General features: G+C 44.9%; 1 protein-coding gene across 1 annotated transcript in view; it reads right to left on the bottom strand.

Annotated features, from left to right (window-relative positions):
* Positions 1 to 1,853: 1,853 nt before the first annotated feature.
* LOC121865619 overlaps positions 1,854 to 17,505 on the bottom strand; it is a 34,364-nt gene continuing 18,712 nt past the window's right edge. Inside the window, exons 4-5 of the mRNA XM_042365140.1 lie at positions 7,103 to 7,197; positions 1,854 to 2,613 (exon numbers count right to left, since the gene is read on the bottom strand). Coding sequence (XP_042221074.1) covers positions 2,259 to 2,613; positions 7,103 to 7,197 — 450 coding nt within the window. The 3' untranslated portion in view covers positions 1,854 to 2,258. The remainder of the gene's footprint in view (positions 2,614 to 7,102; positions 7,198 to 17,505) is intronic.

Genomic DNA, 17,505 nt, shown 5'->3' with positions numbered 1-17,505 from the left:
GCTCAACACACTGACCCTCTCTGCTCTCACTGACCATCACCACGACCTCATCTGCAAATTTGGTGAGAAGCTCTGCACCATCCTTGACACCGGCTCCTACTACCACTCGAGATCCCTCGTCTACGAATTGCTGTTCGACACCACAACCGCATCCAGTCCATACGAGCACGAACTGATCTCTATAAGAACAGCCCAGTCCCAACCATTGTAAAAATTATCAACAACTCGTAATCAACCAGTGTATTCACTCCCAGTCAATCTTACCTTTTGCACTGTCACTATGTTGAAATGCCCTGTAGTATGACCTTCTCCCCACCTAGTTATTATATATCATATTTGTATCACTTATGTTACTTGTATATTATTTATCAATCAAGTGACCCATTCCCCAATTATGTAACTGTATATTGTCTTCCTGCTGCCATGCTCTTTCAATAAACCGTTAATTATTATTATTATTATTACACACACACACACACACACACACACACACACACACACCCACCAATTGTACCCTGTATAATATCACCATTACTGTGCGTCCATCACTTGGTGCTCGGTTGCTTGCTGTAGTGGTACCAGACAGAAAGAATATAACACCTCGCTCGACCTTTATATACAGGTGTCGTAGGACTGAAGGAAGTGTTGTTTAATTGTTTTGATTTTAATTTTTATTTATATTTGTATTTATTTATTTTTCCCAGGAGAAATTAGTTGTTCTGTGTTTTTATTAATAGCGTTTGTGTTTATAACTGATGTAATGTACAGTAATGCTCTTCTGTGTATTATTACCGACACACACACACACACACACACACACACACACACACACACACACACACACACACTCTCTCTCTCTCTCAGTATTGTGCCCACTTCAGTCCCGTTAAACGACTCCTCCAAGAAGATAATCGAAGCAGTGATCGGAGTTTCGGAAGAACTGTTCAACCGATCGACTTGAAACTTAACACAAATTAAGGACGGATTTCTGGAAAGCGAATTAACTAAGATTAACGGAATCACCTGAAGATTAGTCCCCCCCCTACCCTCCCTCTCTCCCTCCCCAGTTTATTTTACCTTCTGATTAACCGCCCGAATCCTATGGGTTAGGTTAGGATAGGATCTGGTTAGGTTAGGTTAGGATCTGGTTAGGTTAGGATCTGGTTAGGTTTGGATCTGGTTAGGTTAGGATCTGGTTAGGTTAGGTTAGGTTAGGTTAGGTTAGGGTCTGGTTAGGTTAGGATCTGGTTAGGTTAGGTTAGGTTAGGATCTGGTTACGTTTACTTTAGGTTAAGTTAGTGTTGCGTTACGTTTATGTTAGGTTTAGTTACGTTATATTTGGTTAGGGTTAGGTTAGGTTAGGTTAGGTTAGAATGATTAATAATCAGGTGAAATACGTTGAAGGCTAATGTTGAGGTGATCCTCAAGATGGCTGCCACTCAACAGCCAAACATGACAGGTAGTTGACGTTGCCAATTAAGGTGATGTGTAGCGGAGTATTAACAAGTTATGAACTGCAGTGGTTGTCTCTCTCTCTCTCTCTCTCTCTCTCTCTCTCTCTCTCTCTCTCTCTCTCTCAGGGAATTAGTCTTGATTAATAAAGGTTAACAGGTAAATAAAAATAATCCGTTTATTGTGCTAACTTTACTAAAGATACACAAACACCGTATAAATTAGGGTTTTAAAATTATAAATAACTGAACAATAACAATACAATAACACTAACAATAACAACAATAACAGTGAATAAATTAAACTAGTAGGGGCTAACTAACTACTAAATTGGGACTATAATGTATCTTGTAACATTTTAACCACTAAAATTTTTACCATTGTTGAACCATTGTTGCCTCTCTCTCTCTCTCTCTCTCTCTCTCTCTCTCTCTCTCTCTCTCTCTCTCGGCAGGGGAAATATTTTGTGGTAGATGTGAGTATGCGGCACCACAGCTACCACCTCCACCTTGCGTGTGTGTGTGTGCGTGTGTGTGTGTGTGTGTGTAAGAGGGATAATGGTAAAAGTGGTGGTTATGGTGGTAGTTGTATTGGTGGTTGTGGTGATGGTTAGGTTATGGTGATACTGATGAAGAAATCGTGTGGTAACAATGGTGGTGGTGGTTAGTGTTGTTCTGGTCGTGGTCCAATGGTAGTAATGGATATTAGTGGGTAGTGGTGGTGAGGGTAATAGTAGTGGTAGTACTAGTGGTAGGGGTTGTGGTAGTAGTGGTAGGGGTAGTAGCGTCAGGGGTAGTAGTTATTCTTCAGTCTCGGGATGTGCCTCTGTTGTTAGACTTATTCCTATTCAATAATTGACCTTTAATGACCTGAGTGATTCTTTCAATATCAGTCAAGTCAGAGACAGGTCTTGTGTTCGAATCCCGGACGAGGTTAGGAATATCATCCCTACCACCACCAGCAACAGGGGCGGCGGCTGTGGTGGTAGAAGGAGTAGTAGCAGTGGTGGTAGGTCTGGTAGTGGTGGTAGTTGTGGTGGTGGTGGTAGTAGGAGTGGACTTGGTGGTGGTGGTCCGGGTGTGGTCGTGTCCAATGATCTGTTGGTTGGAGACGCTGTTGTTACACAGCTTGTCCGGGACTTCCGTCTTGTAGGTGCAGTACCTGGTGGAGAGGGGAGATGGTGGTGGTGAGTGGTATAGTAACACACACACACACACACACACACACACACACACACTCACACACACACACTCTCTCTCTCACACACACACACACACACACACACACACACACACACACACACTCACACACTCTCACACACACACACACACACACACACACACACACACACATACACACATACTACTACTACTACTACTTTGCTGTCACCCGGAATCAAGTATGACGATCATCCAGCTATGATACAATGATATGAGTTATTAAGGATGTCACCTAGGTTGGTGAGTTTTGAGGTGACTAAAGAGGCCGACACGGGACCGGCAGTCTTTCCGGCGTTGGCGCTTATCTGCCTCGGTTTGCAGTCGGGCTAACTCGTAAGTATTGAAACCTTTTCGTGTGGTGCTCCTCCAAGTGTTACGCTGTGGAGTGATCGACTCCCAGGTGAAGGGGTCGATTTGGCACTTTTTCAGGTTTGTCTTAAGACTATCCTTATACCTTTTCAATTGCCAACCGGCGTTACGTTTACTATTCGTTAGGTGACTGTAAAATAGCTGCTTTGGCAGTCTACTGTCTGGCCAGTCCAGCGTAGTTGTTCATGGATAACGGTAGCCTCGATGCTCCTACTGTTGGTGTCAGCAAGAATACTGGCATTAGTTCTCTTATCTTCCCAGTGAACTCGGAGGATGGAACGTAGACTACGTTGGTGAAAGTTTTCTAGTACCTTGAGGTGCCTCCTGTATGTGACCCAAGTCTCACTGCCATATAGCATTATAGCAGGGTGGGTAGGACCACTACTCGATATACGTGCAGTTCTGTAGATAATTTCAGCACCTTATAGCTGAAGACACGGCTTTGGAGTCTGCCAAAGTCTCGAGATGCACATCTGATTCGATGCTGAATCTCTTCATCGATGTTTGCGGAGGTGGACAGGTGGAAACCGAGATACCGAAAGTGGATAACATTAGAAGGGTATGGCCCAATTCAGCGCCGCCGTTTCAGCGCCGCCGTTTCAGCGCCAGACTATTCAGCGCCGAGACCTTTCAGCGCCTGTGCGTTCCGTTCAACTCGGAAACTATCTGTCTTTCATTAACGTGTACCAAATGATGACATTGACCGTCACGTGGATGCTCTTGCAACGGACTTGTCTGGAGAATTGGTTCCGCTTTTAAATTGGTTTGAAGACTTTTATATTGGTCGTCCATACCGGAGAGGAACTGGGAGAAGACAACCGTTGTTCCCCACAGAGATGAGGGACATGTACCAACGAACTTTACAAGGAGAAGATAAAACCAATAACCATGCTGAGGCTGCAAACAGACGACTACGAGGCCAACTGTTGCAACCAACCATATGGAACTTCATCCATGCTCTTAAACGAGTCCGAAAAGGACGGGTTGAATATTTCGAGAACCTTTCAGCTGGGCATGAACCTCAACCCAAATTACTGAAATGCAGAAAAGCAGATGAAAGAATATTAAAAATTGTTTCTGAATATGGGAGCTGAAATGAAGTAGAATATCTGCGTGCAATTGCGCACAATTTATCACACTAAAAATAAAGCTAACCTTTTCTTTTAAACGATTTTAAATGTTTTTTTTAATTTTTAATTAAATAAACCAATCTCATACATATGTATGATTCTTTGAATAAATTATTGATTTGGTGGTGCTGAATAGTCTGGCGCTGAATAGTCTGGCGCGCTGGAATAGTTCTGCGCCGAACAGAAGCCTGGTGCTGAATAGCTCCGCTGGCGCTTAATGAAGTCTGGCGCTGAATAGTCTGGTGCTGAATAATAGTCTGGTGCTGAATAGTTCGGCGCTGAATAGTTCGGCGCTGAATAGCGTTCGGCGCTGAATAGTTCGCTGGTGCTGAACAGTTTGGTGCTGAATAGTTCGGCGCTGAATAGTTCGGCGCGAATAGTCTGGTGCTGAATAGTCGCCCGGTGCTGAATAGTCTGGCGCGAATAGTTCGGCGCCGAATAGTTCGGCGCTGGAATAAGCCTGGCGCTGAATAGTCTGGCGCTGGCTACAGTTCGGCGCGAATAGCTGGCGCTGAATAGTCTGGTGCTGAATAGTCTGGTGCCGAATAGTCTGGCGCTGAATAGTCTGGTGCTGAATAGTCTGGTGCCGAATAGTCTGGCGCTGAATAGTCTGGTGCTGAATAGTCTGGCGCTGAATAGTCTGGTGCTGAATAGTCTGGCGCTGAATAGTCTGGCGCTGAAATGGGCTGGCGCTGAAATGGGCTGGCATTGAAACGGCGGTGCTGAAACATCGGTGCTGGAATGGCGGCGCTGAATCGTACCCTACCCCCATTAGAGAGTGTAGTACCGTTAAGCTGGATGGATGGTGGAGGTGTGTCTGACCCAGGGGCAGGCTGAAAGAGAAACTGAGTCTTACGCACATTCACCCCAAGGCCGAAGTGTACAAGCGCATCTGCGTAGGTGTTCAGGATCTCCTGTAGGTCGTGCTCAGTGTGAGCAACAAGGGTGAGGTCGTCTGCATACTGAAGTTCAGTAATGGAAGCTGTCGACACCTTTGTTCCTACCTGGAGTCGTCTTATGTTGAAAAGACCCTTCACCCGGTACTGGATGTCCACCCCGGTGGGCTAAATTGGCACTGGCACGAGTAAAGAAGGCAGCCAAGAAAATGGAAAAGAGAGTTGGTGCCAGTACACATCCTTGTTTAACCCCTGTTTGGATGGGAAAGAACTCAGACTGGGTGCCATTGTGCAGGACACTGCCGTCCATGCCATCGTAGAGTTGCCTCACAATGGCGATGAATTTTGGTGGGCAGCCAAAACGGCTGAGGGTCCACCAGAGGGCTTCCCTGGTGACTGAGTCGAAGGCCTTGGTTAGGTCGATGAAGGCCATGTACAAGTCACGACGTTGTTCTCTGCACTTTTCCTGGATCTGGTGGGCAGCAAAGATCATGTCAGTGGTGCCACGTGATGGTCTAAAGCCACGTTGATATTCTGGGAGGAAGTTTTCTGCCTCAGGAAGAAGTCTGTTTAAGAGGACTCGGGCGATGATCTTGCCAGCTACAGACAGCAGTGAGATCCCACGGTAGTTGCCACAGGCTGACCGGTCTCCTTTGTTCTTATAAATACTGACGATGGTGGTATCTTTAAGAGCTTGGGGAATATTTCCCCCCCCCCCATATATTCTCCAGGAGAGAGTGGAGACGGCTGGTAAGCAGAGGTCCATCTGCTTTATGCACCTCGGCTGGGATTCCATCAGGCCCTGAGGCTTTGTAATTCTTCACCTGTTTAATGGCAGTAGCTACCTCATCCAGGGATGGAGGATAGTTGAGGTGGGTCAGCACTGGATGCTGAGGGACCTACTGGGTAGTCAAGACATACACAACGGTATTTTGATTGAGCAGCGAGTGGTAGTGCTCTTTCCAGTGCTGAAGGAGGCCTTCATCGTCTTTAATCAGGAAGTTACCATCGGATGAGTGGAGGGAGGCTGCGCCATCAGTGATTGGCCCATAAAATGTTTTAGTGTACCTGAAAAATTCACGGGTCTTGTGTTAATCTGCAAGGTTTACATTTCACATGCTTTATTTTTAAGCCAGTCGTTCTTTAGATTGCGAAGTTCCCTCTGGGCTTCCGCTCTCTTCTTGCAGAAGGTATCAGCTTTGGTCCGAGACTGAGGGTTGTTCTGCCAGTCAGTAAAAGCAGCACGTTTATCATCGATGAGTACATTGATTGCCAGGTCATTTTCATCAAACCAGTCCTGGTGTATTCTTTCGATCTGGCCGAGGATCTCTCTGCAGGATTTTGTCTTGACAGTGCTGAGAATACCCCCATTCGACACTGGGATTCACGTTGTTTGCTGTTGGGTTGTTTATCAGCCCATGTTCGAGCTGCTCTCTGAAAGCATGTGGTACCGCTGGATCCTCCAGACGCTTATTGTTAAAACCTCTTCTGGAGGCTTGCTGCCTTCGCCGTTTTGGGGCGACATGAAGTGAGAGCTTGGCTCTGACGAGCCGATGATCAATGTCACAGTGGTCTGAGCCACGCATGGCTCAGGTGATGAGGACATCTCATCGATCTCTTTCTCTGACAATGATGTAGTCAATGAGATGCCAGTGTTTGGATCGTGGGTGTTGCCACGAACCCTTGAATTTGTCAGCCTGCCTAAACAAGGTATTGGTGATAATGAGGTTGTGTGCAGCACGCTTGGTGAGGAGGAGTAGGCCGTTGGGATTACACTTGCCTAGTCCATTTCTCCCTATGGTTCCCTGCCAAATGTCAGCATCTCTGTCAACTCTGGCATTGAAGTCACCAAGGAGCACAACCTTATCTTCTCTGGGGATAGAGGTTAGCGCTTTCGAGGTCGACATAAAAGGCCTCCTTGATGTCATCCTCTGCATCCAGTGTTGGGGCGTATGTATTGATGAAGTCATGACGTGAGTGATTCAGTGGGACACACACACACACACACACACACACACACACACACGGAGCTCACCTCAGGGTAGGGTGGAAGCGTAGATCACCAGTACACATAAACCGACGCCTCACCAAGCCGTCACCACCCTGCTGAGGACGGTGACATCCATAGAACTGAAACACCGAAGAAACACAGATTAATAAACCAAGATTAAACCATAAACAATGATAACCCATAAATAAAACCGGGATTAAACAGAATAAATAAGTAAAATAAACCAAAAATAAAACACAGGAATAAGTTAACAATAGTAGAGTAGAAATAACCCCCCCCAAAAAAAAAAAACATTAATATCAGTAAAAACACGAAAAAATAACATTAGCATTGTAAAACATGAAACACGAATTTAAAAAATAAATACAAAAACACTAATATATCTTAAAAGGTGAAACACACACACACACACACACACACACACACATATCCAAGGTTACTGAGTATATCCTTAATGTTGGATAAATTATACCAGAATATATCCTCACTAAACCATAATATATCCCAATCAACACCAAAGGTTAAGGATGAAACTTGTAACATATCCTTCACATTAAAGTCTAAAGTGAAATGTTTATGTGTAATTTCTCCTGAACTAATATACTGACAGCTGACTATATTTATTTATATATTCCAGGCAGCTGCTATACCAGAATATATGTAGTATATATATATGTGTGTGTGTGTGTGTGTGTGTGTGTGTGTATCTGTCGTCTTACTGTTGGAGTTTGGTGATTAGATTTATGAAGAGAAAATTGAATCGAGTTTGTTTAGTCAACTATGATATATTTTCCCTTGACCTGTATGTATCCATCATTATTTTATTACAGCACACAACATGTCTTTCTGTTTGTCTTATTTATCCGTTAATAAACCATCTGTGACTCGTCTATTCTTTATCATCCACTCCCCCTCTTCTTCTCTTTCCTCTTCTCTCTCCTTCTCCTCCTCCTCCTCCTCCTGGCCATCACCCGGGGGCCCACAAAGTCTCAGGTATCAATTCCTATTAGGCATATTAAGAACTTCTGATTCGCCAAGACTCACTGATGACACTTTGATAATTGTTGTTTTGAAGCTACGCCGTGGAGGTGAGGTGAGGTGAGGTGAGGTGAGGTGAAGTGAAGGGGTAGAGGTGAGTTTAAGATGTGAGGTAGGCGTTTAAAGGGGGGGGGGGTGGGTGGGCTGAGGTGAGGTTAAGCTACGTATTGTTAAGTTAGGCTAGATGCAGAATGGGTGTCACCGTTGTACAGTAGGTGTTAGTATTGTTATTATGGGATTGTAAATATTATCTCTACAGGGGATTGTAAATTTTATCTCTACAGGGGATTGTAAATATTATCTCTACAGGGGATTGTAAATTTTTTTCACTATTTAAATGTTAAATAATCTCGCTACCTTTAAGAATTACAAGATAATGTTAAATAATATCCCCGTCCCACAGAAAGGCTCCTTCATCTCCCTCCCCGACGCCAATAAACCATTATCCAGTCAATGTCGGGGGGGAAACTATACTCCTCACAGAAAACGGCGCCACAATATCTTAGGTAGAAACAAAAGCGGAAAATAAGTAAATGGGGAGGAAAATAAAAGTAGATCTGTTGTTTAGTTATTTTGAAGCTTTTATTTATTTATTTTTTAGGGTGTAAGATTGTGTTTTAAGGGAGAAGAATTTTTTTTCTTGATTGGTTTAATACGAAGGTCGAAGTAGGTAAATTCAAATAACTATACTGTAAGTCTTTTAAAAATTTCCCTAATGAGAAAAATTCCACGAAAAAACTATTTATGCATATTTTAAGTTTACGAAAAAAATAACAATAAAGAAACTAAATTACATACATGTTACTTTTTCGAAAAATATCTGAAGTAAACTTTTTTCTTTTCCACCCAGGTAAATGGACGGACGAGATTTTTGTTGGACATTAAAAATACGTAACCAGTCGAATGTTGGGAGAAAATCAGGTGGTCTAAATCCCTCTTTTACAGGTAAAATATTTATTAAGTTTCTTTGAATACAGGTAATATATTTAATTAACTTTTTATTTTACCATTAACATGTATGAAATAAATTGCATATAAAAGTTACATATAATTTCATAAAAAAAGGAGTCACATATCACTCATCAGATGAAAAACTAATATGGTGCTCACGTACTGGGGGAAATGCTGGTCATTCAGGGTTCGGTAAGGTTAGATTAGGTTTATTTTAGGCTTCTAATTAGTCATTTCAAAGTGATAGATTAAACGGGTTAAACCATCGTCCTCAAAGGGTTAAATCATCATCCTCAAAGGGTTAAATCATCATCCTCAAAGGGTTAAATCATGGTTCTCAAAGGGTTAAATCATGGTTCTCAAAGGGTTAAACCATCATCCTCAAAGGGTTAAATCATGGTTCTCAAAGGGTTAAACCATCATCCTCAAAGGGTTAAATCATGGTTCTCAAAGGGTTAAATCATGGTTCTCAAAGGGTTAAACCATCTTCCTCAAAGGGTTAAACCATCATCCTCAAAGGGTTAAATCATCATCCTCAAAGGGTTAAATCATCATTGTTAAAGATTAAAGCCATTGTTATCCAGGCCTTGTTTATTACATTATGGCTCGGTCAGTTTTATCATCTACAATAACAAACAACACTATATTTGACCTGATTCACAGTTATCGTAGGTCGTCGTTACCAGGACAACTATTGAACAAAACCCTACGTTCTTTATAGTGGTGTGAGGAGGCAGAACCTGTGTAGCGTCTTGTTATCTTATGAATGCTTGGCTTTTAATTATTACACATTCTCACAAGGGAAGAATGTGGGTAGGGAAGTTAGGTTCTCCTGTTTAGCGTTTTACATATACGTTCTTCTCCACTCTCCCTTCTCACCTCTCTCTCCTTCTACCCCCCGCCCCTCCCTCACCCTTCCCTCCCTCACCCTCTCTCCCTCCTCCCCCTCTCCTCTCTCTCACCCCTCTCTCTCCCTCTCCTCACCTCACCCTCCCTTCTCACCCTCTCTCCTTCTTTCCCCTGCCCTCCTCACCCTCCTTCTCACCCTCTTCCATCTCCCCCTCCATCCTCACCCTCTCCTCTCTCCTCTCCCTCCCTCACCCTCTTCTCCCTCTCTCCTCCTCTCTCCTCACCCTTCTCCCTCTCCCTCCTCCCTCACCCCTCTTTCTCCCTCCCTCTCCTCCCTTCTCTCCTCCCTCTCCTCTCTCGTCATCATTGGGACTTCACACCGTTGCATTACACCAGAAATCCTTTTGAATGACACAAGAATTGTCATAATAATAATAATAATAATAATAATAATAATAATAATAATAATATGGCGACAATACCGTGATGACAAGATAATTTTATCTACTTAAAGGAACCTAACCTAACCTAACCTGACCTAACCTAACCTAACCTAACCTAACCTAACCTAACCTGAGTATTGGACACCTAAATACACAGAGAGAGAGACAGAGAAGGAAGATTGAGAGATTGATAAATTAAACTGGAATTGAAAAATGAGAATGAAAGAAATCATAGAGATGTAAAGGAATGAAAAAAGAGAACACGAATGAGATGGAAAGAACAAGGAGAGGGCTGGATATGTAGTGGTTCACCCTGATGGTAGTGGTTCGCCGTGATGGTAGTGGTTCACCGTGATGGTAGTGGTTCACCCTGATGGTAGTGGTTCACCCTGATGGTAGTGGTCCTGATGGTAGTGTTCACCCTGATGGTAGTGGTTCACCTTGATGGTAGTGGTTCACCCTGATGGTAGGTTCACCCTGATGGTAGTGGTTCACCCTGATGGTAGTGGTTCGCCTGATGGTAGTGGTTCACCGTGATGGTAGTGGTTCACCTTGATGGTAGTGGTTCACCCTGATGGTAGTGGTTCACCCTGATGGTAGTGGTTCACCGTGATGGTAGTGGTTCACCCTGGTGGTAGTGGTTCACCCTGATGGTAGTGGTTCATCGATGGAGTGGGTCATCATGATGGTAGTGGTTCATCATGATGGTGTGGTTCACCCTGGTGGTAGTGGTTCACCCTATGGTAGTGGTTCACCCTGATGGTAGTGGTTCACCCTGATGGTAGTGGTTCACCGATGGTAGTGGTTCACCATGACGGTAGTGGTTCACCCTGACGGTAGTGGTTCACCATGACGGTAGTGGTTCACCCTGATGGTAGTGGTTCACCTGATGGTAGTGGTCCACCGATGGTAGTGGTTCACCCTGATGGTAGTGGTTCACCCTGATGGTAGTGGTTCACCCTGATGGTAGTGGTTCACCCTGATGGTAGTGGTTCACCCTGATGGTAGTGGTTCACCCTGATGGTAGTGGTTCACCTTGATGGTAGTGGTTCACCCTGGTGGTAGTGGTTCACCCTGTGGTAGTGGTTCACCCTGATGGTAGTGGTTCACCCTGATGGTAGTGGTTCACCCTGATGGTAGTGGTTCACCCTGACGGTAGTGGTTCACCATGACGGTAGTGGTTCACCCTGACGGTAGTGGTTCACCATGACGGTAGTGGTTCACCCTGACGTAGTGGTTCACCCTGATGGTAGTGGTTCACCTTGATGGTAGTGGTTCACCCTGATGGTAGTGGTTCACCCTGATGGTAGTGGTTCACCCTGATGGTAGTGGTTCACCCTGATGGTAGTGGTCCTGATGGTAGTGGTTCACCCTGATGGTAGTGGTTCACCCTGATGGTAGTGGTTCACCCTGATGGTAGTGGTTCACCCTGATGGTAGTGGTCTACCCTGATGATAGTGGTTCACCCTGATGGTAGTGGTTCACCCTGATGGTAGTGGTTCACCCTGATGGTAGTGGTTCACCCTGATGGTAGTGGTCCACCCTGATGGTAGTGGTTCACCCTGGTGGTAGGGTCCACCCTGATAGTAGTGGTTCATCATGATGGTAGCATCATGATGGTAGTGGCATCATGATGGTAGTGGTTCACCCTGATGGTAGTGGTTCACCCTGATGGTAGTGGTTCACCCTGATGGTAGTGGTTCACCCTGATGGTAGTGGTTCACCATGGGTAGTGGTTCACCTGATGGTAGTGGTCCACCCTGATGGTAGTGGTTCACCCTGATGGTAGTGGTTCACCCTGATGGTGGTTCACCGTGATGGTAGTGGTCCACCGTGATGGTAGTGGTTCACCGTGATGGTAGTGGTTCACCCTGATGGTAGTGGTTCACCATGATGGTAGTGGTTCACCGTGATGGTAGTGGTTCACTGTGATGGTAGTGGTTCACCCTGATGGTAGTGGTTCACCCTGATGGTAGTGGTTCACCCTGATGGTAGTGGGTTCTCCCTGATGGAGTGGGTTCAACCCTGATGGTAGTGGTTCACCATGATGGTAGTACACCCTGATGGTAGTGGTTCACCCTGATGGTAGTGGTTCACCCTGATGTAGTGGTTCACCCTGATGGTAGTGGTTCACCTGATGGTAGTGGTTCACCCTGATGGTGTTTCACCCTGATGGTAGTGGTTCACCCTGATGGTAGTGGTTCACCCTGATGGTAGTGGTTCACCATGATGGTAGTGTTTCACCCTGATGGTAGTGGTTCACCCTGATGGTAGTGGTTCACCCTGATGTAGTGGTTCACCCTGATGGTAGTGGTTCACCTGATGGTAGTGGTTCACCCTGATGGTAGTGGTTCACCATGATGGTAGTGTTTCACCCTGATGGTAGTGGTTCACCCTGATGGTAGTGGTTCACCATGATGGTAGTGTTTCACCATGATGGTAGTATTTCACCGTGATGGTAGTCACCGTGATGGAGTGGTTCACCTTGGTAGTGGTTCACCCTGATGGTAGTGGTTCACCATGATGGTAGTGGTTCACCATGATGGTAGTGGTTCACCCTGATGGTAGTGGTTCACCCTGATGATAGTGGTTCACCCTGATGATAGTGGTTCACCCTGATGGTAGTGGTTCACCCTGATGGTAGTGGTTCACCCTGATGGTAGTGGTTCACCATGATGGTAGTGGTTCACCATGATGGTAGTGGTTCACCATGATGGTAGTGGTTCACCGTGATGGTAGTGGTTCACCCTGATGGTAGTGGTTCACCATGATGGTAGTGTTTCACCCTGATGGTAGTGGTTCACCATGATGGTAGTGGTTCACCCTGATGGTAGTGGTTCACCATGATGGTAGTGTTTCACCCTGATGGTAGTGGTTCACCATGATGGTAGTGGTTCACCCTGATGGTAGTGGTTCACCATGATGGTAGTGTTTCACCCTGATGGTAGTGGTTCACCGTGATGGTAGTGATGGCGCCACCATTATTATAGCTCACCTCGCCCGCATCTTTATAATTGAATCAGTGATTGTTTCTCTCCTGTGTGTGTTTGTGTGTGTTTGTCTGTTTGTTTTATGTATGTATACTTTGTCTGTGTTTGCTGTCTGTGTTTGTTTGTGTGTGCGTCATGTGTTTGTTGAGTGTGTATTTGACCTTTTGTGTGTGTGCGTGTGTGTGTGTGTGTGGAGGGGGTTCGTTTGTTGTATGTGTGGTTTGTATGTTTTTTTTTTGGTTGTGGGTTTTTGTGTTTGAGTGTTTGATTGTGTGTGAAAAATAAAATAATAATAATAATAATTGACGGTTTATTGAAAAAGTTCTGCAGCCCGAAGGCTGAAAATATACATTGGACATAAATGACTTATTACATACATTGGTGGTTTAACTATAGCCTTCATTATAGAAAGGTAAAGGAACATACAGTGAACATACAGATTAATGTAGGTGTTGAACAGCAAAAACGTGGTAAATTCCTCCCAGATGGTGTTAGGAGGGACTCACGTGGTAGTTCTCATAGGTGGTGTTATGGGGGATCTCACGTGGTGTAGTAATTCCCTCAGATGGTGTTATGAGGGGCTCTCACGTGGGTGTAGTAATTCTCACAGATGGTGTTATGAGGGCCTCACGTGGTGTAGTAATTCCTCACAGATGGTGTTATGAGGCCTCACGTGGTGTAGTAATTCCCTCACAGATGGTGTTATATGAGGGGCTCACGTGGTGTAGTAATTCCTCACAGATGGTAAGAGGGCCTCACGTGGTGCAGTACCCTCACAGATGGTAAGCGTGAGGGCCTCACGTGTAGTAATTCTCACAGATGGTGTTATGAGGGGCTCGCAGTAATTCCCTCACAGATGGTGTTATGAGGGGCCTCACGTGGTGTAGTAATTCTCACAGATGGTAAGCAGGAGGGGCCTCACGTAGTAGTAATTCCTCACAGATGGTGTTATGAGGGCCTCTACGGGTGTAGTAATTCCTCACAGATGGGCAGAGGGGCCTCACGTGGTGTAGTAATTCCTCACAGATGGTGTTATGAGGGGCCTCACGTGGTGTAGTAATTCCCTCACAGATGGTGTTATGAGGGGCCTCACGTGGTGTAGTAACTCCTTCACATATGGTGTTATGAGGGGCCTGACGTGGTGTAGTAACTCCCTCACAGATGGTGTTATGAGGGGCCTCACGTGGTGTAGTAATTCCCTCACAGATGGTGTTATGAGGGGCCTCACGTGGTGTAGTAACTCCTTCACATATGGTGTTATGAGGGGCCTGACGTGGTGTAGTAACTCCCTCACAGATGGTGTTATGAGGGGCCTCACGTGGTGTAGTAATTCCCTCACAGATGGTGTTATGAGGGGCCTCACGTGGTGTAGTAACTCCTTCACATATGGTGTTATGAGGGGCCTCACGTGGTGTAGTGATTCCCTCACAGATGGTGTTATATGAGTGAGGTGTGGTTCCAGGCCTTCCTATTGTAGACGGATTAACACATCGCTGGTAGTTCGGTCTCACGGGCCGTTATCACTGGGTACCTGGGACCTCACTGTGTGAAAGGTCAACTTGGGTACCACTGTTACTGTTGAGTTGTTCTCACTGACTTAAGCACTGTTCACCACTGTTCACCTCTGTTTAACACTGGTTCCGTTCCTTTCCTAAATGAAATTGTAACTTCTGGCGAGAACTTGTTGATATTCCGGTGGGGAGGAGGGTTCAGGGGAGGGGGTTGGTATGGGCCAACTTAACAGTTGACCTGGCTGCTCCGAGAGGAGCGCTAGGTACGTCTTGACCCTTCGGTGGTCAAGGATGTGTGTGTGTGTGTGTGTGTGTGACCGTTTTTGTGTATGTGTGTGTGGTTGACTGTTGTGTGTGTGTGTGTGTGTGTGTGTTTGTTTCAGACTGTTGTGTGTGTGTGTGTATGTGTGTTGACTGTTTATATGTGTGTGTTTGTTTGGCTTATTTTGTTGTGCGGTTCGTGCTTGACTGTTTGTTGTGTGTGTGTGTGTGTGTTTGACTGTTTGTTGTGCGTGTCTGTGTTTGACTGTTTGTTGTGTGTGTTTGTTTGTTTGCTTGTTTTCATCATTGTTTATAGTGTGCGTGTCTGTGTTTGACTGTTTGTTGTGTGTGTTTGTTTGTTTCATTTGTTTGTTTGTGTATGCGTCACGAAATACACTGAGTGAGGAATTAATCACTTGAGTACGATTATATAACCTTTTGAGTACGACGGCTTAACCCCTAGAGTACGATGACTTAACCCATTGAGTACGATGACTTAACCCCTAGAGTACGATGACCTAACCCATTGAGTACGATGACTTAACCCATTGAGTACGATGAATTAACCCATTGAGTACGACGACTTAACCCCTTGAGTACGATGACTTAACCCCTTGAGTACGATGACTTAACCCCTTGAGTACGATGACTTAACCCATTGAGTACGATGACTTAACCCCTTGAGTACGATGACTTAACCCATTGAGTACGATGACTTAACCCCTTGAGTACGATGACTTAACCCCTAGAGTACTATGACTTAACCCATTGAGTACGATGACTTAACCCATTGAGTACGATGACTTAACCCCTTGAGTACGATGACTTAACCCCATTTATGCCGATGACTTAACCCTTGAGTACGATGACTTGGTTCCCTTGAGTACGATGACTTAACCCATTGAGTACGACGACTTAACCCCTAGAGTACGATGACTTAACCCATTGAGTACGATGACTTAACCCATTGAGTACGATGACTTAACCCATTGAGTACGATGACTTAACCCATTGAGTACGATGACTTAACCCCTTGAGTACGATGACTTAACCCATTGAGTACGATGACTTAACCCCTTGAGTACGATGACAACCCATTGGTACGATGACAACCCATTGAGTACGATGACAACCCATTGAGTACGATGACAACCCCTTGAGTACGATGACTTAACCCTTGGTACGATGACAACCCTTGAGTACGATGACAACCCTTGAGTACGATGACAACCCCTTGATGCGATGACAACCCTAGAGTACGATGACAACCCCTTGAGTACAATGACTTAACCCTTAGTACGATGACAACTTGAGTACGATGACAACCCTTGAGTACGATGACAACCCATTGAGTACGATGACAACCCATTGAGTACGATGACAACCCATTGAGTACGATGACTTAACCATTGAGTACGATGACAACCCGGAGTACGATGACAACCCCTTGAGTACGATGACAACCCCTTGAGTACGATGACAACCCCTTGAGTACGATGACTTCATTGAGTACGATGACTTAACCCATTGAGTACGATGAAACCACTGGGTACGATGACAACCCATTGAGTACGATGACAACCCTTGGGTGCGATGACTTAACTGTAGGTACGATGACTTAACCCCGCTTGGTACGATGACTTAACCCCTTGAGTACGATGACAACCCAGGTACGATGACAACCCCAGGTACGATGACAACCCAGGTGATGACCCTTGAGTACGATGACTTAACCCATTGAGTACGATGACTTAACCCATTGAGTACGATGACTTAACCCCTTGTAACGTTGTGGTGGAGACTTGTAACTTGCCGGTTAGGTTTGTACTACATTATCCTGACTTGTAGTTTCAGCTGACTAGTTCACTCAGTTACACTATCGGTTTAGGCTTGACCAGATCACAGAAGATGTGTGAAAGTCATTTGCTGCTATGGGAAAGATAAGCTGTTTCATTGCCCACCGAGTCCACGCGGCGTAGTATCCAGTTAAATAAACCATGTGTATACCTAACCATGTGAGTCTTGCTTTCGGTGTCTTTGTAATGTGTGCACGACGATGAATTTTAAAGAGGCCTCGTAGCAGCAAAATACTACTAACATTGATAACATAGTAAGCGTGGTTGGTATCACAAAGCTAGGAATGGCAGATCCTGACGATAAGTAAAATGGAGGAATATCATTTAATTCTGTACACGGAGTTCCATTTAGATAAGATATCATTTTTTTATTTGTCAGAAATTACTGTATATTGAGTTTACTGAATGTGACATTAATAATGGGCTTTATATGTACAAGTTCTGACGTTAAGTTCAGATTTAATTCAAAATGTTGATGGGTTGGCAAGGTTTTCAGAGAACGGCTTGTCTCTTCACCAAAATCAACCC

The sequence above is a fragment of the Homarus americanus genome, unplaced genomic scaffold (genome assembly GCF_018991925.1).
Source record: "Homarus americanus isolate GMGI-L3 unplaced genomic scaffold, GMGI_Hamer_2.0 scaffold29158, whole genome shotgun sequence".
NCBI lineage: Eukaryota > Metazoa > Arthropoda > Malacostraca > Decapoda > Nephropidae > Homarus > Homarus americanus.
This window is presented reverse-complemented; position numbering and strand designations above follow the sequence as displayed.